This window comes from Lethenteron reissneri, chromosome 27 (assembly GCF_015708825.2).
Source record: "Lethenteron reissneri isolate LAM-NWPU_2019-01 chromosome 27, ASM1570882v1, whole genome shotgun sequence".
In the NCBI taxonomy this organism is placed as follows: Eukaryota; Metazoa; Chordata; class Hyperoartia; order Petromyzontiformes; family Petromyzontidae; genus Lethenteron; species Lethenteron reissneri.
In genome coordinates, this window is record NC_083805.1 from 7,976,016 (window position 1) to 8,001,913 (window position 25,898).

The 25,898-nt window shown below is 43.3% G+C and overlaps 1 protein-coding gene across 1 annotated transcript in view; it reads right to left on the minus strand.

Moving 5' to 3' along the window:
- LOC133348492 (kinase suppressor of Ras 2-like) overlaps nucleotides 1–24,916 on the minus strand; it is a 45,248-nt gene extending 20,332 nt beyond the window's left edge. The window contains 5 exon segments of the mRNA XM_061561331.1: nucleotides 1,739–1,843; nucleotides 1,845–2,089; nucleotides 3,071–3,224; nucleotides 7,600–7,740; nucleotides 23,493–24,916. Of these exon segments, the coding sequence (XP_061417315.1) occupies nucleotides 1,739–1,843; nucleotides 1,845–2,089; nucleotides 3,071–3,224; nucleotides 7,600–7,740; nucleotides 23,493–23,654 (807 nt within the window). The 5' untranslated portion in view covers nucleotides 23,655–24,916.
- Nucleotides 24,917–25,898: the final 982 nt, after the last annotated feature.

Below are 25,898 nucleotides of genomic sequence, written 5' to 3' on the forward strand. Positions count from 1 at the left end.
GAGGATGTTTGTGGATTTATTTAGCAGACTTTAATCACGACTTGTTTGCCAAAAAACCCCATGAGAATCGTAAGACCAATATGTTATTGTACATAAGAAAAGCAGACTGTTTAAGAATGTGTATGACTCCAAGGGGATGTGTGGGTGGGGTCAGCGAAGAAAATAAAAATTATTTTGGTGGACCGGTGTTCATCTAGTTTGGATTATGTCATCCACTGTGTTCAATGCTGTGCTGCTCAAACATGTGCTCACTAACCCTGTGGATAGCACAGAGACAAGCAAACATTTCAAGAATTGTAATGGATCATTTGCAATTGAGAAAATGAGCGTGCACGGATGATTGCAGGTTTGTTAGAGAGGACCTTGGCTGTGGCATTGAAGCTTTTAACAGTTTTACCGAGGCTGCACACGAGGCTCTTGATTTGAACTTCCCAAAAACAAAATTGTTGGCAGTGCATAGCAATGGAATATTGTGCACACACCCTCCTTATTGCATGTGTCAGTAGGAAGCAAAGTGTTTTTTTACGTATTATGCAAACATAAAAATGTTTACAGCTATTATTAGTTGTATGGAACCACCTATTTCTGACTGAAAACCACTCTCTTTTCTCACAATGGCGGTCTGTCATTACACCTCAATCCCACATCAAGTGTTCCCTTGGCATCCATTGATATTTTTTTACATCCATTTAGAGTGTTTTGTAGCCATACACAATCGCAACAAATGCAGCCTCGCACGGTCGGGCAGTTCATCAGGCATGCAAGGCTTCGTCCCACTCACTACTTGATCAACAGTTACGATTCGGGGTTGCGAATCAATTATTTTTTTGTTACGTCGCAGTGAGCGTCGCACCAGTGGTGACTGCAGGGTGTCAAGTGAATCATCTGCATACAGTATGTGAGAAGAGATCAATCTTACATGCACGATTTTATTAAGATCAGGATGTCATCAAGCCGCTGATGTTACCACACGTCACCAATGCTTTCTACCCTGTCAGATACTGCTGTAGAATCCAAGATACCTCCACGATCTGCCCCAATCCTGCCATCTGTCATAAGTATACAAATCTAGTGTGCTTGATGAATAAATGAATCGTTACATACATAATAACCAATCGACCCAAGATCAGACAAATCAAATGAACGTTAACTATCCTCAGTCATCATTTAACACTTCTAACCCATCAACCAATTACGCTTCACCCCTCTATCTCATCTTACACACAACCACATCAGAACATCCATAGACTGCTGCGCACATCTCCTTCATGAATGGAAGATCAAAGACACAAGCCACAGGAGAGCGTCTGTGGCCATGCAACCAAAATCATGACCATATAGTAAACCACTACAATCCCAGCTCCTTCAATGGACGAATAACAAAACTACACAAACTCTCTCCTAAAGCGCTCTCATGGCTAGCAGCGCTCAACATAGACCTCTAGCTCCTCAGCATATTGCCATACACAAGAATAGAGTAGAATCTAACACATCAACAACCACCATTCACCACTAATTGGCGGTGATGTCACGACAGCGTTTGTGCCAGGCTATGTGCACTTTAAGGACATGTGAAGTGTCGAAAGCCCGCTGGCAGGAGGTCACAGGGCAGACCCAGGTGCCATGGGTTGACAAACTGAGATGACTGGCAGTCGTACACACAAACACACGTACACACAGTTCAGAGCACAGTCGCCTTTAACGTGCACTAAGAACAAATATAAAAACTGACACTTACATTCCTCGCCTTCGACCTCTTGTTCTTCACGCCTAGGGGTGGCGGAGGGGTCGCGGGCGTTGCCGGCGTGGACGACGAGGGCGGCGTGGCCATGGTGTCGCTGAGCTGGTGGGGTTTCTGGCGGCGTGGGCGTGGGCAGGCGGCGGCCCCGCATCAGGCTGGGTGAGGACGGCAAGGAGGCAAGCGAGTCGCCCTGCCCACAGTCGTCATGGATGCCCGAGTCTGAGGCCGGCAGGAGCGGCAGCTCGCCGCGCGACGATCGCTGAGATCCCTCGGGGGAGGAACCCGAAGTTGTGGGAGATTCCTTCGCGGGCCAAGAGATTACCCACTCCTGCTTGGAGTCGCTGCCGCCTTGAAAGGAAATGTTGAAACAAAAATAAACCAGACCATGTCAGACAAATACAGGTACAAGGTGGCCGCAAATTGCAGCTCCACCATTTAACAGTCCTTGTGTTAACTGCAGAGGTAACACCTCGGACAAGTTGGTCGTCCAGCTTAAAAGTACAAGACCCTTCGAGGTCATGAAGTGCCCAATAATTATTCTCAAACATTACGACTGAATCTGCCGGGCTAATTCAAATGCACGAAAAAAATCTCAAGGGCACTTATAGTTTGTTGAGCATAAAAACAGCTAAATATTCAGAACATAATGGCAGTGTTGCTCCCATTCTGCCAACATGCGAATACGACTCCAATTTGTGCACTGTCCCGTGCCTTACCGGTTTTACTTGCCAATGACGACTTTTGTTTTGAAAAAAAAAATGCACGTCGACATTTATTTGGAAATGCTATACACACTGCAATTGTAAAAATTCACATTTCCAAAATTACAACTATAATTTTAGATGCAAGTTTTAACTACATGGTGTCCTTTTACACTGTGCACCTGCATTAACACAATAAAGTGCATGCACCGTTTGGGGGTTTCATTAAAAGTTATACTGGTTAATAGAGATTGAAAATCTTTATGTTTAACATGAACATTTGCTTAGTTTATCTTGCAAAGTTTGCAGCTGTATAATAAACTGGCAACAGAGGAATGTCACAAACAGGCTGATTTTAGAACCAATAAAACTTAGCTGACGTTTATTACATAACAAATCCTTTAATGCTCCTTGCTTCACTTGGCAGGACATTTAACTGGACTCCATCAAAACATTACAAGATAATTCAAAAGCTGCTACAATATAAATGCGTCATCATAAAACATATGCAAACTGCCACAGACAGAAGGTTCTAACATTCCACGTTCTTTTTTGGCGCAAAGCGCCATAAAAAGGCAAATCAAAAGCCAGCATGTGACAAACACACATAGTGGGTGGCTCAAATTACCACACTGGTGGGCATTGCGTAGACAAGTGAGGGCAGCAATCAGCCTGGCGCACTCTTCCATACTGCCTCCGCACGTCTTCACAGTCTCCCGCACTTCTTCCTCTGTCATGGGTAGGAGGCACTCCAGCGAAATGTCTCCTTCAGACAATAGTTCCTGCAACGAAAGGTCCCCCCCAACAGTGTTTCTCAGATGGCATGCTCAATAATGGGTTTCCTTGCATAGAAACAAAAAAATGTTGATGTAAACAAAAATGTTTGACTAATGTAGGTTATATATGCGACTTCATTTCAGGACACTTTACAGGAACCGCATATATTTTAAAGACTAATTACACATGATCAAGAGTGGATTGCAATGTGTTTAAAGGAAACAAGAATGGGCCACCTTTAAAAAAAATACGTGTGCGCGTTATCAAGTTTTCCAAGTTGCACATGCATACTTTAGTTCGTGTTCCCAGTTCTGTGCTTTCTGGATGAGTTTATCAATGCTGTCGTTTAATGCGGAAGCCAAACGAAACAGGAAAAGTGTACGTGCACACAAACATGTTATACTGTAACAAAAATTTCCTGGAAACAATGCCTACCTGCTCTAACAACGGAAGCATCTGTAAACAGCATAGGACTGCAGATATCAACTGTAGAAATAACTGAATAATCTATTGACTATTGCGTCAATGACACAATTCAACCATTAGCATGAAATGTTCCATATCATTTTCATGCTTAATTCCACATTTCGATGCAAGAGGCTCAAACTTGTTGTGAGTGCAGAATATAATCGCTGAGATCACACCACCATCGTAATCATCATTTAGCACCATCACCATGCAGCGGTCACTGCGTCATGCTGGGGGGCGCTGTGCTTCGATGAGTTTCCTGCATTTTGGCAGCTGGATGCCCTGTGTCCACCATTTTATAATGAATGGCAATTAATCGATAACAAAAAAATATATGAATAAAAAAGAACCGATTCACCATTTTAGTCAGCAAACCACTTTAGCACGAAAACCATGTTAATATTGCACTGTGCGTCACTGTCAAAAGGGGCAAATACTGGCGGCACTCAACCAATGCATTATGCACTTGAAGAATAGTTCTACATAAAGCCGTTGCACCAGTGTAAAAGGGGGCTGCTTCAGGAACAACGCAGTGAGGACACATTGAGCAAGGAGACCGTGGGTGGCAAGGTTTGATGCAGCAAGATGCACCGTGCCCCACATTCCCCAAAGTTCTGCTTTTCGTAGTTGCAGAAGTGTAAATATTTCCCAGCACAAACAAAAATAGCAATTGCAGATTTACCCTGAGAGCGTGTAATTGATTTCTGGAGTCCCACTTTCAACTAGCGGTGTGTTTGAAACCTCTGGGAATCCTGTATTGTGCAACAGCAACCAAAGTATGCTTTCACATCACTTAGCATTCTGCTCATTTCAAGTGGCTTCTTTACTTCTCAATTACACAGCTCCAGTGCTTTATTACTTAACAATACATAGCAATGCTTTCAATGTGCATTCTACAATTATTACAGAAAAATCACAGTCGCTAATGTTATATAATTTAAAGGCGGTGTATCCGCAGTTAACCAACTCTCAGACAAAAGAATTGAATGGGTAAATACGACCGAATCTCTAATAGTCTCTCTATACAAGCCACACGAAAGAAGAACGCATGGCAAATGATGCGTCGAGTTTATGTTTGGAGAAACTCAGGGCAATGATGCTCCCACGTCTATGTTCCACACCCTTCACCGCAGTGTAAAGAAATATGGGCAAATAACTTCCAAGACCAACACGGCACGAGGCCCTCATCCAGCAGTGGATTGACCAATGGGCTGTCATATGTATTTTTTGCGGTGGCGGAGTGGTTCGGGCACTGCATGCTGTGAACCTGGCTGAGTTTAATTCCTGGACATGCTTAAAATCAGTGATGTCTGAACTGGTGTCTTAGCCCCCCCCCCTTCACCAACACATGGTTAAACAACCCCCATGATTAATACAATATGGAAAGGCCTTCATCCAGCAGTGTATTGACAAAGACTGTTAAGTTATTAAAAATGATTTGATTTGTTATATGATGCATGTTATGGCATTGATTAGAACTAGCTTTGCTCTCGCCACTAAGTGCCTCGGTCTTGCAATAACCACTCGCCTGACATGCATCACTCACTTTACACTGAGCTAATGCTCACCAGACACTAAACATCTCACAGTCCGCAGACCCTCACCACTCAGCGCATTCACCACTCACCTGACACTCACCAGACATTCACTACTCATCATGATTCGTGGGGTGGTAACATGGTCTAGAAGTAGAAGTGTTCAAGGTTTGAATCCGATGGCTGCGGGTGTACTAACCATACAAAAAAAACTCACCATCTGCTTCACAGGAGAAGTTAGAGATCCCGTGACGTTCATTTACAAGAGTAGACCATTGTGCGATGGTGTCATGGAGCAAACATGCCAAATCACAAACATCACCTACAAATTACTCAATTGGGATTATACATAGAATGATCCCCTACTGGCAGACGTGTCCACAACTGTCACTGGGGTACCATAGACTAGACCACATTGTAAATATCCCTCTTACTGGAAGACCACAGATTTTTGGAAATGATTGCTTCATGTTTCTGGCTGCCTTCCAATTTGACTGTGGTTTCCTGTCCGAAGGGGCGAGATGGACCGAATGGCCGCCTCTCGTTTTACTCCTTTCCGATGTTCTGATGAGGGGGCCAACACTGGGAAGCATGACCTAAACAATTTATATTTCCCACTTCACATCAGCAGTTGCCCAAACAATGCATTATATTCCCCACTTCACTAAAGTGTGGATCACGTGACCTTCAATGATGACAGATCGACACTGGGGAACATTATGATTGGTCAGTGAGGATGGATTGACACCAAGGAATGTTCTGATTGGTCACTGATAATGGCCGGACGGACACTGTATGGACAGTGGCATTTTAATACATAAATACTTGTATCAGAGGTTCAATTTGATGCAATGATTTGTCATTATATATTTTTTAAGTCTATCCGTTTTCATCATGTTTGTATCATTTATCGTTGCCTTGTTTATACAGGGTTCTTCACTACCTTAGCCTAAATTTAACATGAGCATACAATTATCATAAACTGGAAATGAGACTCTGATATTCACAAATCTATGCATGTATCATTTTCATAACATTGCATTTTAATCAATGAATCGATACATTGTTAGACGCCTAAGTATAGAACTGGATTTGAGCAGCGGCCGAATAACTGGAAGAGTGATCCATGCTCTGCCAACTCCGGATAACTGGACCACGGATAAACAGAGTTCTACTCTATTGTATTGTCTTGTTTTTGTGAGCATTTGGCTGCCAAGAACTTACCATATTGTTCATTTTTAAATCCTTTATATTAAGTTCGCCTGCTTGCTTGCGTGCTTGCTTGCTTGCGTGCTTGTGTGCTTGCTTGCTTGCTTACGACCGTGTCAATCTTTCGGTCGTTTTTTAACCCACTTCCCATGATCCAATCGAGTTGACATTTTCCACACAGACTCGTTGTGCGTGACAATTAATGTTCGTGAAATTTTTTTTCCAAAATTTTACACTTTATAGGACAAAAATATTATATTTAATTACCAATTGTTTAATACTGCAGACAATCATCTGACCCATAGGTGGCAGCCATCTCAAGCCAGAGGATGAGAGGACTCTAGCCGCCACGCATATAAAGGATTTAGAGTGAAAAACTTTGTTTTTACGGGTTATACTTATTAATTCCCAAAAGCACGTGATGTGCTCATCACCGAAAACTACCTTCACAATGCCTGCCACGTGCAATTGTGTATTTTAAATATGACCGCAAATGCGATTACAATTAAACACGATTGTTCACTTGGTTTGTTTCACAAGTGTTTGACACTGCATCACAGCACAACAATGCCATTATTCATCTTCAGCTGGAAATACGCTTTTGTTAAGAAGCTACCGCTTACCAAAATAAAAAAAAACATGGTCAGAAAGACATGCCAAGTTTGAGTCTTGGAATAGCTTATGTTCACATGTGAGGCTTGTTATTATTCGGAAAAACAATATAATTTAATACATGTATTTGTACTTGAAAACCTCAATGAGTCTCAAGACTTTTTTAGAAGGATCCTGTGAAGTTTTGCACTCACGGGTGATGTTCCTATGTGCTTTCCAATTCAATGATATGTCGGAATTGCTTTGACAATATGTACCGTGACAGTGGCACGTATGGCCAACTCTTTTTGAATATTACAAGGTTTTTTTTTACGTTCACTGCGAAGCACACAAAGATAACAACACGCAAAAGGCGTGATTACAAACAGCAGGAAGTGATGTAAAATGAGGTTCACAGCACGTATTTTTTTTTTACATATACATAGTTCATACACTCACAGTATTAACCAGGGCACACCCTGGGGTTCTAACCGCGAACCTCTGCACCCAGCCAGCAACAGACGTGCTCGCACACGGCCATGTCACAGTCCCAATCAATGGTAGGCACTCCCTTTACCTGCATGACGTGACCGTGCAGTCCCACAATTCGCAGCCAGTGGTGGAGACTCGGGAACTCCTCCAGCCGAGGGTCTCTTTCTGCGCTGGAGATGCTCTGCTTGCAACACAGCTGCCGACTGAAGTACTTCACCAGCTTTCCCTGAAAAAGTAACCAACACACATATACGCAAATACGTCAAAATACAATTGGAACAATGTTGAATGAGTGCGGCAATTATACAAAAGCATTTCACATACATACACCTACTTTTTTAGGAGGCATTTTTGTCTGTGCTGTAATACTGTACCGGGGACAAACAATTTGAAAATCTTTTTTTTTGGCCTCCCAAAAATAAAATCCGACAAAAACACCATAAATCACAGCGTCCGCTGAGTAAGGGACTTACTCGCTTTCCGTTTCCTGCTGGTTGTTTATTTTAGCCGATTGTTTTCCTGACCGTAAGGAAATGAGCTCAGAGAGATTCTCTGGGGCCTAGAAGCCACTGAATGCATTTTTTCCCAGTGCTGCATAGCACAGCGCTGTCAAATCATCACTGTTAGAAGCCCAAACGCAAATGGGAAAATCAAAAACTGTACAATGATACAAGCAAGTGTCCTTTCAAGGCAATGTCCTTGCATTGAAGTTACACCACAATATATTGTCAGAAGATAGTGGTAACAATTTAAATGTAGGTATAATTGAATAATTTGTCACATGGAAGAAAAAGGTAACATGAAGTGGACAAAATAAATAGCTAAAAATACAAGAGTTCCAGGTAACAAAACAATGTTTTGAGCATTTTAAAGTGCAAGAGGCAAAAACCATTACATCATATAAAGCAAAGATACTCACTGAAATATTTTAACTAATACGAAGGTACACATTCATGTTTTTACTCGATGTTAAAAATACTAAATTAAGTTTATAATGTTATTCAAGGACATTTATATCATGAAACACTACAAAAACTCCAAGCCAAAACGTGAAAATACGTGCACTGATAAACATAACAAATTATGTACATGCTGAATTATGAACTAAATTATTTTTCTTTCAACAGGTAAGGCCCACTGAGCTTTATAGCTCTTTATCAGAAGCGACCTGGCCACAAATTATATGTCAATGAAGTGGCTTATCATGTGGAAATTGAAAGTCGCCCAATAAATACTCTAAACGCATGTTGATACTAAATGTGGAGGGAAAAACCGGAGGACTTGGTAAAAAAATCCACACGACCACGGGGAGAACATGCAAACTTCAAATATGCATAACATATTTAATTTACAACATATACGCTCCAAGATGTTCATAGGTGCTGGCGAAAAGGCATCTCACTAGAGCAGGGGTCGGCAACATGCGGCTCCTTATGGACTGCTTTGTCACGTAATGTGTATATGTATGTATTCACGTGCATTGTGGCTCTTGAAATATTGAGCTTTGGTAACAGTGGAAGTACCTGAACTTTAACCCACCATGGAAAAACTGCTAAACAACTGCGCAATACCCATTTATATTGCTGGCAGTATCTGGTGGGCAGTATCTGATACATCAGGTGAACATAAGAGGCTTTTTTAGATCGGTCTGGCTATATCAAGATCTACTTTGAGATGAGGTAAAAAAAAAGCCTCAGCTCATGTGTCCTCATCACATGACTTTCTAACAGCGCTGCTTAATGAGTAACAAGCTTGCGGTATAGTCACTCCTCCACTTTTGAAAAACTTGCATGCAAAGTCAAACTAAGGAACTGGCAGGGCAGCACATCATAAGGATTATATACGGGCTTGTTTAGAGGCTTCAATTTCCATGAAGTCAAATTTAATTTGCATTTGAATGGAAAAAAGGATGGGTAAGTCCCTTCCCACTTGTTTCCATGAAAACAAGAGATAAAGGTCACATCTATTTTCATCAGCAACACGAGTTGTTTTCCAAGTCCCACCAGAAAGTCAGATCAGTTGCAGTGAATAAAGCATTACTATTTTAATTAAATTCCACCTCTAATGTGAACATGTTGTAAACTGAAATCTTTAATTTACAGACTTTGTAAAAATTATTCGAAAAACAATACATTGTTCCTACAACAGCTAGGTAGTTGGGTAATTACAGGGTTAGGGTTTGAACGTTTATGGAAAATTTGTAACATATTGAGTCATAACAATATCTATACAATGAAGACCAATTTGAAAAATTGGAACAAATATGCTATTTAATGAAGACTCGTGACATTAACATATGTCTATCAAAAAGTGCAGTACTATATGAGGTTCATTTTGTGGTGCCACTGTGCCATGATGATAACTATACTACCCGGTTTCCAGGTCGTGACTTCAATCCTGACCCTGAATATTGGAGTTCGCATATTCTCCCCGTGGGCACCTGCATTTTTCTCCGGGATCCTTCAGTTTTTCACTCTAATATTTAGAAACAAGCTTTAAAGAGTAGTTTGATACCATACATTTCCACATTGTAAGCCACTCTCTTGAGCTATCATTTGTGGCCACATCACGTCTGAAAAAAGAGCTATATAGATCAGTGAACCTTACCTGGTCAAATAAAAATAGTTAGTTTAGAACCGATTTCATCGCTTCATATCCTAGGTAGATGTTGTGTTGCAGGCAGTCCATTACGTGTGTATGTATGTATATATGTATGTTGAACTTCTTTCTGATAAAGAGCCATATAGCTCAATGGACCTTACCTGGTAAAATACAAATTACAGTAAAACCTTGGATTGCGAGCATGATTCGTTCCGGAAACGTGTTTGTAATCCAAAGCCCTCGAATATCAGTTGTGATCACGTGACGCTCGGCAGACAAAGCGTATACTCGTACTACTCGTATTGCAAGACCTCGTTCGTTTATCAAATTAATATTTATTTTAAATTTGCTCGTCTTGCAAAACACTCGCAGACCAAGTTACTCGCAATTCAAGGTTTTACTGTAGTTCAATTAGTAGTTTAGTCATTTAAAGGTATACGTCAGGTTTGATATATTTTTCTTGGAAGAATCTGGAATGGTTAGGTTGATAATCAGGAGATATATTATGATACATCAGGTGGCTATAAATATATAATTAATTAATTATGAACTACAATTAAACAACAGTTTGAGCTCCATAAATATAATTATACACACAAACACTTTGCATTTTATTGTAGGGTTTTAATTTGTCAAAACCAGAGGTCGGAAACTAAAATACCAAGAAGAGCCATTTTGTTTCGAATTTGGTACAAAACTCAATATTTCAAGAGCCGCAATGCATGTGAATACATACACACACACACATTACGTCACGAAGCAGTCTGTAAAGAGCCACATGCGGATTCGGAGCCACAGGTTGCCGACCCCTGGTCTAAACCTTCACACGTCTACTGGTGGTTGGCACCTTACTGAGACTAGAGAGTCCCAGATTCTAGATTTGAAGCTTTCGTCACTGCAAGGATTCATACTCGTAGGTTTTTTCGGTAAAGTCAAGTAGGTAAAAAATTATAATAAAATAATAATAGATGAAACAAACAGACATAAATGCAACCGTGATGATGGATACAAACTGAGCAATTATTGGAAATATGTTATTAACCATGTAAAAAAGATTTAACTACGCATATTTGTACCATCTTATTTGACAGGTACTAGTCAATTTTACCGAGTTGTTGACATCCCCAGCGTTTAACAGCGCTGCTATTTTGGTTTAGGCAGCCAACAACGGCCGTAACCCTGGTGGAGGTTCTTCACTTGTACCTTCCCTTCTAGCCCCGCCCCCACCCTCCCAGTCCCTGACTGCCACATTTAGATAAGCTCCCCCCCCCCCCCCTTAACCAGTATTTAAGATCTTGTCTCTTGGATTTCTCTTCACTTGATACAGTAAATTCAGCTGTGATGGTCCCACCTGAAGACGGAGACTTGTGTTGCTTCTAAAACGTTGTGATTTAATGGAGTTATTTTCATTTATTATTATTTTATTATTATTTTTTACCTACGTGACTTTACCAAAAAAAACCTAAGAGTATAGAGTCCCAGACGTTCAACAACATCTCAGATGTTAATCGTTTCAAACACTTCTGTGATGTGCTGCTCTAGCTGTCCAGCAGATTACTCAAAACTCAGTTGAAAAATCCAAGATACTGTACATAAGCAATATGTTACCAGCAGTTCCACCACAGTGCAAACGGTCTAATGAGAATTCATTAATGATGGATGATAATGTTACGAACACGTTGTATAGTCGTGTCCCTCTGTGTATGCTCTCTTAATCTACTGTTTGTTCACAAGCCTGAAATCCTTAGGTGACTTTTAATCCTTGGACAATATGCTACTGCATTTGGATGGAGGCATTACTGACTGCCTTTTGTAGCCATGGCACTCTCCACAGCCACTTTCCATCATGCATGCGTTTACAAATTCCTGTATACAAATTCACAGCTGTCCTACAAACAACCACACAGAGCTATCCAATACATTAATAATGACTCGCTGTTACAGTATTCGTAAACAAATCTCAGGCCCAACATCTGCGGCAGAGTATGTTTTTCTCAATTAATTGATAAACCACTGACAGTGATGTCCATTCCATGTAATGTGATACCTTCCGACATCTATAAGCCACTTGGCGCCATTCGGCCGTCATCACCTCTAATGGTCAGCCAGAGTGGGAGTGATCGTAAATGAAAAGTCTTTCCGACGTCAAATGATAGGAGTAAAACTTTCATTAACATCCATACTGTTGTTTGTCACGCTCTGACTCTATACAATAAATTTATTTATACTAAATTACGGCCCTTAATTTATTCACTGGTGAATACTAAACTATTTTATTTTACCAGGTGAGGCTCACTGAGCTATATAGCTCTTTTTCAGAAGCAACCTGGCCACAAAAGATTGCTCAACAAAGTGGCTTATGCGGAAATGTATAGCAGCCAAATACTGTAAACGCATGTTGATTTTAAATGTGGAGGGAAAACTGCAGGACCCGGAAAAAAATCCACGCGACCACAGGGAGAACATGCAAACCCTAAATATACAGGCATCAAGGGTTGGGATGGAACCCATGACCTCCTGCATACTAGGCGCGGTAATTAACATATCGCCACGACGGCGCCTCTGCGTTGAAGAGCCTCTCCACACATCTTGTCAGTAATAAGGTTTACTTGAGCATATTTTACCACGCTGAATAGTCCAGGATTGGGTAAGGGAGAGGGCCGTCCAGGGCGAGTTAAATATCACTTGCCACAGATGTAAGCCATGGTCAGGAATCCAACTCGGATTGCTGGGATCATAGCACAATGCACTAACTCTGCGCCACGTCGCTCCATGCCAAACAGAAAATTTCATTGGACCTCCCTTGCCAGTATCAATATAAAGAATATTTTATTGCCAGAAAGGGGTAAAACATATTCTTATATATGTGTAGTAGGTTCAACTGAGTCGCATACGTGCTCTTGGAGGCAACACATTTATTTAACACCAACACACAGGGCAACTGCCCCTTAACAGAATAACAACCTATGGTGGTGACCACCAGGCTAACTACACAAATTACAACGAAACTAGCTACTTCGGACAGGGACCACAGCCTAGTTCCAGGTCCACGTGTTGGAGACTCAGAGAACGTTGTCGAAGGTTTCTTCAGGATGAACAGCGCCAACCCTTCTGGTGGACCCAGCTTATATTCTCTGCGGCGTGGCTGGCTGCGCCCTTGGCCACAATCACCTTCCAGAACCCTCTAGCAGGATCTCGACCCGGACCACGTGACCACCCCTAGCCCCCAATTGAGGCCCCTTTGTAGACTAAACCGGTCACGTGTCCTCTCGGGTCAACCAGAGTGCATGGCCTTCAGTAACCCCTTCCCGACGGCCAGCACTCTCACCCCCGATCCTCTAGGGCTGGCATTGCACGCCGAGCGTGATGCTATCCAGCGCTATCAATCAGTGCTGACCGAGCCCCTCTCGGGCCGGTACTACACCCACATCATAGCGGTGTCCGCAATGTCGTTACATCACACGCCGTGCCTCTCGAGGGCCGGCACTGTACAATAACATCCCGCGATGTCACTACATCACCACCCCCCTCAGCCGTCCCGGCTGTCAACCCCCCCATTCAAACAATTAAAACAAACAAAACCCCTATGTGTGCCTCAACAAATAAATACCCCAACCCACTTTAACAATATATACACTATGTGTAAATGTACAGTAACTAACAGGGTAAGGGGACGAGAGTACAGAACAACAATAGGCAACCAAGGAAGAGAGAGAAAAAATATAAAACGCAGTAAAACGCGAATGCTCTGGATCCCCTCTATCAGCAGCATCTCCCACCCTCACCGTGTAACAATACCCGCAAGCACAATAAAGGCTAGGTTAAGACAATAACCAATACGGCCTGCCGAGTGCGACAACCAACTGACAGTGTGGGAGCGTGTGTATATGGGGATCACGAAAACCGAAGAGTCTGTGATCGAGTTATTGTGGACAGGTGGGCTCGCTCTCCCTGGAGGTCCCGGGGGGAATCTGCAAATGTCCTGTCGAACCCGGCTCCTCACGAACAGCAGTTGGCCGGGCAGACGGGTCTTCCTCTCCTGAATCCAGTGGAGACGGCGCCGGTGGCGGCTTGGGGGACGTTAAAAGCGCGGCACCTGAGGACGGGATCACCCTGCATTAAGGACCTGAATGAAGGGTTCCTGGTCATTGGATACCAAAGTCTGGGCACCTACAAACATCAACCCACGAATAGATTTATTTGAGGGGCCCAAGAGGATCCCTCCCGCAGTCGCCTCCTGGTCGAGTGGCTTGCGCAATCGTAAAGGAACCAACATTTGCGCGCCAGGGGGAATCTTCACGGTCTTACTCATAAGTGCTTGCACGGTAGCGTTGGCCATGTACGATCGAGTAGGGAAGGCAAATAGGCCATTCGACGGTCCAATGGAAACTCAAGGCACCCAAAAAGTCAGTCCCGAGCAAACAAGGAATAGCAAGGGTCGTTGAAACCAGAACTGGTCCCGACAATTTGATATCGCCAATGCACACCTCCGCTGTTATTTTCCTAATGATGCCCAATGAGCCGCCGTTTGCGGCAAAGCACGGAGCCCCGACGGGACATAGGGTACGACATAAGATGTTAAAAATCAACTCAGAAATGACAGTTGCTGATGCACCAGTATCAACGAGCATTCTGATTTCAACCCCATCTATCAATCCGATAACAGCAGATGAACCTGCAGTCGCAGAAACCACTCTATGGGCCAACTCCAACCACTGACCCGGTCGGAGCGGCCAGTCAACCCGAGAAAAGTCCGAACCCTCACGCACCGACGCACGATGGGAATGAAAACCGGCCCAATGAGATGAATGAGGTGGATTCAGGGGCCGAGTGTGTGATGTGCCGCGACTCGCCTTCAGCTGTAGTGAAGTGGAGGATGGTCGGGCGGATGACAGCACCCCGAGATGTGTCCTGGTAGGCCGCAGTTGTAGCACATGACGAGCCCGCTCCCAGGACGAGAAGATGTCTTCTGCCGTCGTTGTTGCTCATCCCGTCGCACCATGCCGTCCCCTCGCCAGCCTCCGCCTTGGGTCGATGCGCAGGCTTGGACGGGTTCCACGTCTTCGGGTGTATTACGCGCCTCACGAGGCGCGGTACACGCCGCCAACCCCTTATGGCATTGCAAGAGCTGGTGCGCCTGGATGCATCTTGCAACCTTGATAGAAGACAATCTTCTTCGTCGACAGCCGGCATGACGACATTGAGGTCCTTAGCCAAAGCCAGCAATCTCTCGAGGACCAGCGAGTCAACTCCGTCGTGGTCCATCTTCGGAAAGGCAGCTTTTGCTAGCGCCAAAAGTGCGCTACGGAAGGCGAGGGGCGTCTCGGCCTCCCCCCTCCTCTGCGCAGTGAGCTTATTGCGCACATTTGACGGCAGTTCGTAGATTGTCGCCATTTGGTCAAAGGCTTGATGCAGCATGGCCCTGTCCAATGGCGGGATGGTGAGAAACGCTGCCAAGGTGTCATCATCAAGTCGGATGCTGAGCTATCGCTTGGTTGTTCAGTGCGATGGCTCCGCCGACGGCACCTCGCTTCATTTCTCCGGGGTCGCGATCCCGGGGCTATTTGAAGAACTTTGCCTTCGTCGTCCTGGTTCGTTGTCTGCGTCGTGCAAACATAACCTAATGTCGGCTATGTAACTAGTAAAATAACGTTTGGCCACTTATGACACCAGTTGAAGTAGATTCAACCGAGTCGCAGACGTGCTCTTGGAGGCAACACATTTATTTAACACCAACACACGGGGTAACTGCCCCTTAACAGAATAACAACCTATGGTGGTGACCACCAGGCTAACTACACAAATTACAACAAAACTAGCTACTTCGGACCGGGACCACAGCCTGGTTCCAGGTCCACGTGTTGGAGACTCAGAGAACGTTGTCGAAGGTTTCTTCAGGATGAACAACGCCAGCCCCTCTGGTGGACCCGGCTTATATTCCCTGAGGCGTGGCTGGCTCCGCCCTTGGCCACGACCACCTTCCAGAACCCTCTAGCAGGATCTCGACCCGGACCACGTGACCACCCCTAGCCCCCACTTGAGGCCCCTTTGTAGACTTAACCGGTCACGTGTCCTCTCGAGTCAACCAGAGTGCATGGCCTTCGGTAACCCCTTCCCTACAGCTAGCACTCTCACAACCGGTCCTCTAGGGCTGGCATTGCACGCCGAGCGTGATGCCATCCAGCGCTATCAATCAGCGCTGACCGTGCCTCTCTAGGACCGGCACTGTACAGTGACATCCCGCGATGTCACTACATATGTAATAAATAAGTCCCAATGTATTTGGACGTGTCTTAATTTTTTGTAGATTATTCTTCGAGTACCATTTGAATGTGCGTCTGGGCATATTTGGGTTTTTTTCTGCCAATAACGAGCTGGGTGTTTTTCTTTATCAATTAAAGTTATTTTGTTTAACCAGGTGAGATCTCAAGAGACGAAGGATTGTCTCATTTGCAAGTGATATGGGTCACCAAAATGACAAAAGAAAAAAAAATGTCGTATTTGGGGGTTAACGTAAGACGCAACGTACATGAGAAACCCTAATTAGGTCGGATAGGCACTTGTTGTTATTTTCTATGCAAGAAAAAAACACGAGCGAAGGGAATGCTCATTGTAAAGACAGCAGCAACTTGCTGCTTGATAGCAACGTTGTCGTGGCAACAATGACGCAATGTTTATTGAAAATATTCTGAAAGGTAGTGGAAGGATTAGAAAAAAACGACTTGTACCTAATACTAACCTACTGTATGTTGATTTTATGTCACACATACCGAACAAAAAAATGAAGGGCTTTAATTTTAACATATTGAGTAGATAATATGAACTGCAACATGCAGAATATGTATATACAGTATTTAGAATAATGCAAGCAATGACATGCTACTGAAGCAGTATTTATGAATGTTGTTCACCTGTATTTCACATTTTGTATTATTGAAACAGCTACCAAACCTAATGTACAATTCATAAATTAGTATGCTACCGGAGCTAACTAAAATGCACAGGGTGTTACGGCTTTGTCATGAGTGGACACTGAATTGCATGTATGTTTGAACCTGCATTTAAATTGTTGCGTGCCACATGCATAACGTGTTTTGAGAATTACGCAGGGAAATACAAAAAATAAACAAAGGTTGAAAGCAGACACCTAATATATAGTACCGTACTCAGGCCAATGTAAACGGACTAAAATAACAATACGGTATATTGCCATTAATTGGAAATATTAGGTAAAAATATTCCAAAGAAGTTTATTTCCTTATGCTGCCAAGTTCTTCATTTTTTTATTCCTAAATTGATCATATTACCTAAAAGTGTGAAATCTGCACAACCACTGTAACAATTACCAATGTGAGATATTTCAAGTGTCGTTATTTTTACCTTCACGAGACATTAATATAATTGCGACCCAATATCGTACCATGTAAAAACCGTATTCTCCGTTATTGTGCCACATTCTAATACGTGTAATGTGGTCAACATTTGGTCATGCAAGGTTTTCCATGAAGATGTGCCATTAAACTGTGCCATTACATTCACAACTCCTAATCAATATCAGCCATGGCCAATCCACTGCTTTGCTTGTAGGCCTTTGCTAAGCCACCACCACCTGAAGCAGATGATTAGTTCTGGATACAAGTGCATTTGCAAATGTGATTAGTAACTTTCATCCTTACCCAAAGTATCGATGGTTCAATTTCAACGTGCCATTTTATTGAGGGACTGTGTGTTGTTTTTGTGAAGTCTGGGATTGTTTTGCTGTTGTTTTTTCTGCCTTGCGTACGCTTGGGAATTGGTGTACTTGTGCAATTGCAACTTATATACTTAAATCTATTTTACGTATTTAATTTGTGATTTGCTTACCCTTGCTACACTTTGCAAACCCTTCGTGTTTTTGTATTGTTTATCATTGTAAGTTTCTGACTGCCCCCCCCCCCCTGGACATCTGTGAAAAAGAGCTTCATAGTTCATGGGATTTCTCCAGGATAAATACAAATTCTACATCTGATCCTGACCCCACGCTCCTGCAATGTAACAATAAACTTGGCAACTGGACATGAACTGGCACCACAGTAGTGAGATGTTAAATACCTCGACTAGTATACAGGTCGTGGGTTACAATTCCAGCCCTGGAGCGTGTATATTTGGAGTTTGCATGTTCTCCGAGTGGTCACGTGTATTTTTCTCCGGGTCCTTCGGTTTTCCGTCCACATTTAGAATCAACATGCGATTACAGTATGTGGCTGCTATATATTTCCGCAAGATGATATGCCACTTCGTTGAGCTATCATTTGTGGCCAGGTCACTTCTGAAAAAGAGCTGTGTAGCTCAATGAGCCTTACCTGGTAAATTAAAAAAACAGTTAGTTTAGAGCTGATTTCATTGCTCCATATTCTAGGTAGACGTGGTTTTATAGGCGGTCCATGACTTGTATGTATATTGAACTTCTTTCATGTCACACGTAGCATCGGCCATGCACACAAGATTGTTATTTGCTAAATTTATGTTAACTACCGGTCTGTATTTAACCAGGTAAGAGGAAATCCAAAAAACTTAATTCACAATGGGTTCATGGAATTTACCCAAAAGGTTATAAACATTTATATTTGTTTTAATTTGTAATAATCACTTCTGAAATTTGAGCTACAGAATTAGCAACCGAGGGACACATGTTCATTTAATTGACATTACATTAATACAGTACAAGTGAATGTAAAAATAACGAAATCAGCAGCTGATACCCAAACAACCATTGTACTGGAACTAGAAGACAATGGGTTTCATGCACCAGACCTTGGACCAATTGCAATTGTGTAACGTGTAATGATTTGCCACCCACGGTAATTGTAATTTCGGTTAAAGCTGCTTGTAATTACAATTTCTGCACTGTAAACTGTACCTGACCACATATCTACCATGTACCTCATATGAATACTATACAGTACAGTACTGAAATTGCATTGAAGGCGCCCTCTCGTGCTAAGTAGGGTAATTGAAGCCTGCTCTGTAAAGTTCATTGCACACGGCACATTGTTTTACTGCAAACGCTCTTGCGTAATAAACTCAAAAGCAATAGCAAATTGCTGCTTTATCGGAGATTGCTACACTGACAGTTGCTTTCAATAGCTTCTATAATTTGCTCTCGACAAAGGGAAAAAGGATAATTCCAAAGATAAACCCTTTCCAGCCAGTGGTATTAGGAGCTTGGAAAGACCAGTGCGTACTGTGTACATTCATAAAGTGTATTTTTCCTACAAAGCAACATTTGCCGAAACATTATCACCATTGCAGAATTCATGCTTTGCTGCCTTTATTTTAAACGAGTTATTAAAATTGACTCTCAACACAGCCCAACTGCCAGTCGTTCAAGTCAGCTTATTTAGGGTAAAGCTATAATGAGCTCGTATTTTCAATGGCGAATTGAATTGGTATAACTTAACTCTTCTTGCAGTAATTTTTTTTATGGAATGACAATGAACTAACCATACGATTAGGCAAGTCAGTAGGGTGAGCACAAAATAAGCAAAAAAAAATGCTTGCTTACAAATAATCTTCAATCACTGGGACGGGGAAAGAAAAAAAGAGGTCTTGGTCACACTGAAAATACAAAAGTATACCAATCCCAGTTTTTATAGTAGGCCAGTAATAACAAGGTCTGAGGACCTTACATGGAAACGTACTGCATTAAGGTAAATAAAAGCACCGCATTCAAATCCAAGCGATAAAAACGTGAAAACACAAATAGTAACACACACGTAATATTCTGTACAGTACAGTGCTATACATTGCATATCTGGACAAATCTGGAAGAAAACATTCGATACTGCATGGCAATATTAATGTGCTTCATAAACAGATTTGTTACATACTGCATTTTAATAAGTAAATGTGTTACCTACTAATTTTACTCGTAATTAATTTCTAATAAAGCCTGGAATAAGAGGGACCTGTGACATCAGGAAATATAAGTAAGTATAGAAATTGGATTTATTTATTTGTTTAAAAACTATGGCACCATGAGATAAAATTAAAACCTAAAGTGTAGAGGAAGATCTTCTTCATGTAAATGTAAGTAAAACGATTGAAAAGTCAATATACTGTATGGACTTGATGTTGACCTCGGATGCTCTACAAGCTCTGATGATCTAATGATGTAATATTGAAAAAAATGTTAAATTATGGATTTCAGGCAAAACTCAAAGCAGGTATATTTTTGAACCGATAAAATTTCCTAATTTCAAGCCTGCTTGGTGTCCATTGTAGACCATTAATTGCCAGTATGTGTGCTACTTTGAAAATCGTGAATTTCTTCTCATCAGCATCTTTTCCTCTTAAATATGAGTATCAATTTAATTAAAACATTCATGATGGCCAAAATATTAAGCTATTCACCTATGTGAATTACATTATTATACTCTACACTATGGGGACCTCATTTGCCAGTAAAAATATGATAATTGGTTCTTTACCCTTCTATCTGGCAACAAAACTGACACCTTTTTGCAAGGAGTCATGTTTGCATAGACCGCAATACCTGTATTTATGACTGCAGGTATTGCGGTCTATGCAAACATGACTCCTTGCAAAAAGGTGTCAGTTTTGTTGCCAGATAGAAGGGTAAAGAACCAATTATCATACATTATTATAATTGCCCTTGCCAACATAATATATATACCATTAAATTTTATTTGGCTTTTGAGCTCCTGTATCTTAATATTTCAATAAAGCATAGTATACAATACAAGTGGGCATTGTACTAAAAATGGTGCCGATGGGTCGTGTTAAAACGATATTGTACGCAACCATTTGCAATAAATTGTGCAATGTGCTTTGCCAGTGTACTCTTTTACTATGTACAATACTAAACTGCATTTCCCTTTAGGAAAGGGCCTTGGTGGATTGTCTGGAAAAAGAGATTCCTGAGAAAAAATGATGCATTCAAATTGAAAAATTGCACATACTGTCCTGAAGAAAACTTACCGATGAAAGGCTAATTTATTGCACCAAGGGCATGCTTTGCATTGTAAATTTATAACTAAAATTAGTAAAATGCTACACATTCATAAAACTGCACAAACTCTTCGCTTGTACGTCCTTAGCCTAATGGAATTATACGATTTTAGCAGGAGGGGTCTGCATGGAATGTTTGACCAATTCCCCAATGAGTATTTTTTGCATGTCAGAGAAATACAGAGTACCCAGAAAAGCAATGTTTACAATAGGAAAACACCTAAAAATCCAAATCGACATTCAACCCACTGTGATGCCATCCACTGATTTACCTGCAGGCCTACAGGTGAGTATCTGCCAAATTATGTTGGTACAATTCACCAACCCTGGCTCCAAAGTAATAGGTAAGCACTACCATGCTTGGCAAGTGGATACCCATTGCGATTCATAAGATGACGGAAGCCTGGTTGATAGCTCCATGAAGAGGAGAAAGTTTTGAAATATGGGTATGGGGTCGAATCGAGAAAATTAGTTGGGTAAAAAAAGCATAAGGGGGAAGGTCTGGACGAGGTTACGGAGGAGAAATGTCCCATGTGATTAATCCAGAAAAAGCTAAATGTGTGGATTGGACACATTCTCAGAGGTGAAAGCTTGACAGACGAAGTTCTGGAAAGATGTTGAGGCCAATATCATGAGACCTCCTTTGCCAGTATTAAATTATAATAGGGTTTTTTTCCCCTTTCTGGCAATAAAACAGGTGTTAAGATATTAAAACACCAAACTGAAACCTTTGCAAGGTATCACGTCTACATTAACCACATATGCGTGTGGTGACAATGCACATATTGTCAGAGCATGTTTTTTTTGTTTGCATTTTCACCACGTGTATATGTGGTTAATGCAGACATGATTCCTTGCAAAGGTTTCAGTTTGATGTTTTAACATCTTAACCCCTGTTTTATTGCCAGAAAGGGGAAAACCCTATTATCATGTTGAGGCCAAGTAGATTAAAACTAAAATGCTGCTTGACGACTTCATTTTTACATCGAGTAAAATGAAGGCTGCTCAAGATCGTACAGAACAGAAAGAGTTTGAGCTAAAGACCTGCCATTGGGCACTAGACTAAAGAAGAACACGTGTCCCTTGATCCATTGGTTACACCAAGATGGACTGACCCAGCATGCCTAAATAAAATTCTGCCAACATGTCAATTGAACCCGGCGTGTTTATTAGAATGTTGAAAAAAAAATTCTCAACTCAATTTGTAACGTTCACTCTCTTTATCGAACACAGTACTGTTCATCTTCATGTATTAGACTCGATTCCTTATGTTGGCGTGATGTATGAAATAAAAAATAATCTGCGTTAAACGAACAATGATGGGGTCAACGGGTGGGAATTTGAGTGGGAGAACACAGTGGATGTGCCCGTATATCTACAGATACAAGGTCGACCGCCGCATGAACAACACTGCCTGGTGGTGGGACTCACCATGCTTTCTGGCAGAAAACTGCTGCCAGGCCAAAGCCAGGTTGACACAAAGGCCTACACATCTTTTGGAGAGTCTTATTAGCACCTGTTAAGGCCTTGATGACAAAACAAAGCTGGTGGCATGTCCATCCATCGCACAAATCCACCCACCTCCATTCCCCCAGTGACGGATTTATATGACCACACACTGCAGAAGGAACTCATTTATGTTTGAGTTGACCTTGGGGAGGCCCATTGGGAGGCTAGAAAAGCCAACTTGGCACCTGGTTATTAATGTTCAGCCGTTTGCCAACGTATACCTCCGTGTTTAAAGGGTTAGCATGTTACACATGTTACACAGTGGCGAGTTCAGGTAGTACATCTGCCAAGTCACCTTCGCCTACCAACAATAATGATCTCGCCTTATAACGCCTGTGTCTGCAGCATAACCCCCACAGGTGTTAAGTTGCTTTCACAATTCCAACGTGGCATCATTTCCAAGTGCACCTAGACTGTCACAAAAACAACACCATAGTAGGGAACGTCACGTCCACCCCAAACCAAATCACGTCCGCTGTTGCAGCTTTCTTCACATGACCAGATATCAAACGCATCCCGAGGTGGGGCCACCCAGACCCCAGAGGAATCGAACGAAGCAAGGTGCCCAGGGTACGGGCACACACCAGCGCTAAGGAAGACGACACAATCACAATCGAAAACAAGGAGGTGGCACGTCAACAGCAAGCGATCTGTGCCTGCCTCGCTGCACCAGCAATCTCCAAAGGTCCATGGCACCCCGAGACTTTGAGAAGACGGCTGTCAAAACGCACCCTTGCTGCTGCTGCTGCTCAAACGACGTGCACACAAGAACGGCAGCAACATCAACAACGACGAGACTTTACCGATAGAACCAACAAAGAATAAACACGGCGGTGACACCGACCGGACTCGACTGACCTCCAGGGTCCGCATCTCCTTCTGCGTGAGGTCGTTGCTGGTGGCACACTTGGTCCTCAAGCCCTCGAGGCTGGCGAGGCTGATCTCAATCATGTTCTGCAGCAGCTCGCATTGCTCCAAGGCGGCTGCTGCTGCTGCGATGTCTCCTCCTCCTCCTTCCATTGCGCTACGGGTCTAACCTATTCCTCCTGCTCTTCTTGCTTCTCTTATCCTCGTCGTCTTCACCGGTGACGATGAGCGGTCGGTCGGTCGGTCGCGGTGTTAGATGGGGAGCAAGGCAGGGAGATTGATAAATAAAGAGCACCCCACCGCTACAAAACCATGCAAATCGCTACTCTCTCTCTCTCTCTCACACTGTATCTGTATCGAGAAAAAAAACCGGAGGAAAAATGAGAGAATAAAACAAATTGCAATTTGCTAAATGTTTTTTTTTGGGGATTTCCACTAAACCGAATTGGTGGTGATTCGTGTAACCACGTTGGTGAAATCTATTTTTCGTTTGCTGTTATATATTTCTACCAGGCTAGCCGCAATAACAATAGACAACAATGAGAATTGCAAATGGATTATAAATAGCAGTCACCACGTCAGAGGTGGAAAATAAAAAATAAAGTATATGATTGAAACGAGATTTTGTATTGGTTGGGAATAGATAACAAAATTTGTAACAATATGAATTATTATTACTAAATTTATGGGCTATATTGTATATACCATAAATTAGATCCAGGTAATTATATTTAATGTATACTATGACTGTTTACTGTAATGAGTATATCCATGATTGCATTTTAAATAGAGCTATTATGTATTAATAGAATTACCAATATATCACTATTTAAAATTTTCACGACTGCCACTCTATTCGGAATGTTATTAGTACCTGTATTAAAAATTAGCAATACTATGTGTATTACGTACTAATTAATTTACTGTTTATTTTATCATTGATTTCGCTGTATTATAATAAAACACTACAATATTTTACTGCATTTTATATCGGCTGCCCTCCCGTAAAAAATACAGCTATCATTTAGTCAAATAAAATAAGTTAATTCGTCACAATTAGTGGTGCCGATCCCTCGTTAATTTAACACTTTAATTGTAATCAGCACATTATCATTATTAGCGCATTAATCCCTACAATAGCCCCTGCACTGTATTACCACCATCACAATATTTACCAATACCACTGCACCACCACCAACCAAACCACCGTTGCTATTGTTGCTGCTCCCTATTTATTTTTTCTTACTCCCCTAGCTGCCGCTGCTGTATTCTTGTTTCTATTGTTATTATTATTGGTATTAGCGACCGTGCCCTCCGTCGCTCAGAAGACGCATGCTCGCTGCTCCAGTCGGGCACTCGGTCGCATGCAGCTCGGCCGGGCTGCAGCCACAGCCGCGGGCCGCTGACATGGCCGAGTGGCGGTGGCGGCAGCAGCAGCAGCAGCGGCACCCGCCCCGCCCACTCAGCAGCCACAGCAACAGGAGCCGCACCGCCCCCCCCTAAACTCTCTCCAATCCCCCCCCACCCCCCAATCCCCCCCCCCACCCCCCAATCCCCCCCCCACCCCCCAATCCCCCCCCCACCCCCCAATCCCCCCCCCACCCCCCAATCCCCCCCCCACCCCCCAATCCCCCCCCCCACCCCCCAATCCCCCCCCCACCCCCCAATCCCCCCCCCACCCCCCAATCCCCCCCCCACCCCCCAATCCCCCCCACCCCCCAATCCCCCCCCCACCCCCAATCCCCCCCCCACCCCCAATCCCCACCCACCAATCCCCCCACCAATCCCCCCCCACCAATCCCCCCCCACCAATCCCCCCCACCCACCAATCCCCCCCCACCCACCAATCCCCCCCCACCCACCAATCCCCCCCCACCCACCAATCCCCCTTCCACACCTTAGCTCCGCCCACGTTTCTAACAGACGCGAAACGCCCCGCCCCCTATCACCCCCCCCCCCCCCCCATCTTAAGCTCTGCCCACGTGCCCAGCAGCAGCAGCCTCAGCCTGGCTAGCTCCACCCCCACCAAGCAGTCGCATCCCCCCCACCCACCCTCAATGCCCCCACACACTCAGCCCACTCCGGTCAAACCCGGTTTCATACTTCCTAGTGCGCATTGGTGTGTGTTTGGGGGGGGGTAGGGGGGAGCAAAATGGGGGGGGGCGGGTGCGTTGGAAGCGGGTGGGGGGGCGGTGGAGTGGAGGCGTGGCGTCAGCATCAGCCGCTTGGACCAATCGGATCGCGCGCTGTTGGCTCGCGCGCTGAGCTGGTGGGAGTGAGCGGGCACGCACGTGACCGCGGGGGCGCTGTGACGCGCACGCCCCTCCCCCTCAACCCACCCCTCCCCCTTCCCCAACCTACCGCAGGCGAGATCTCGCGAGGTTTCACAGCCGGCTT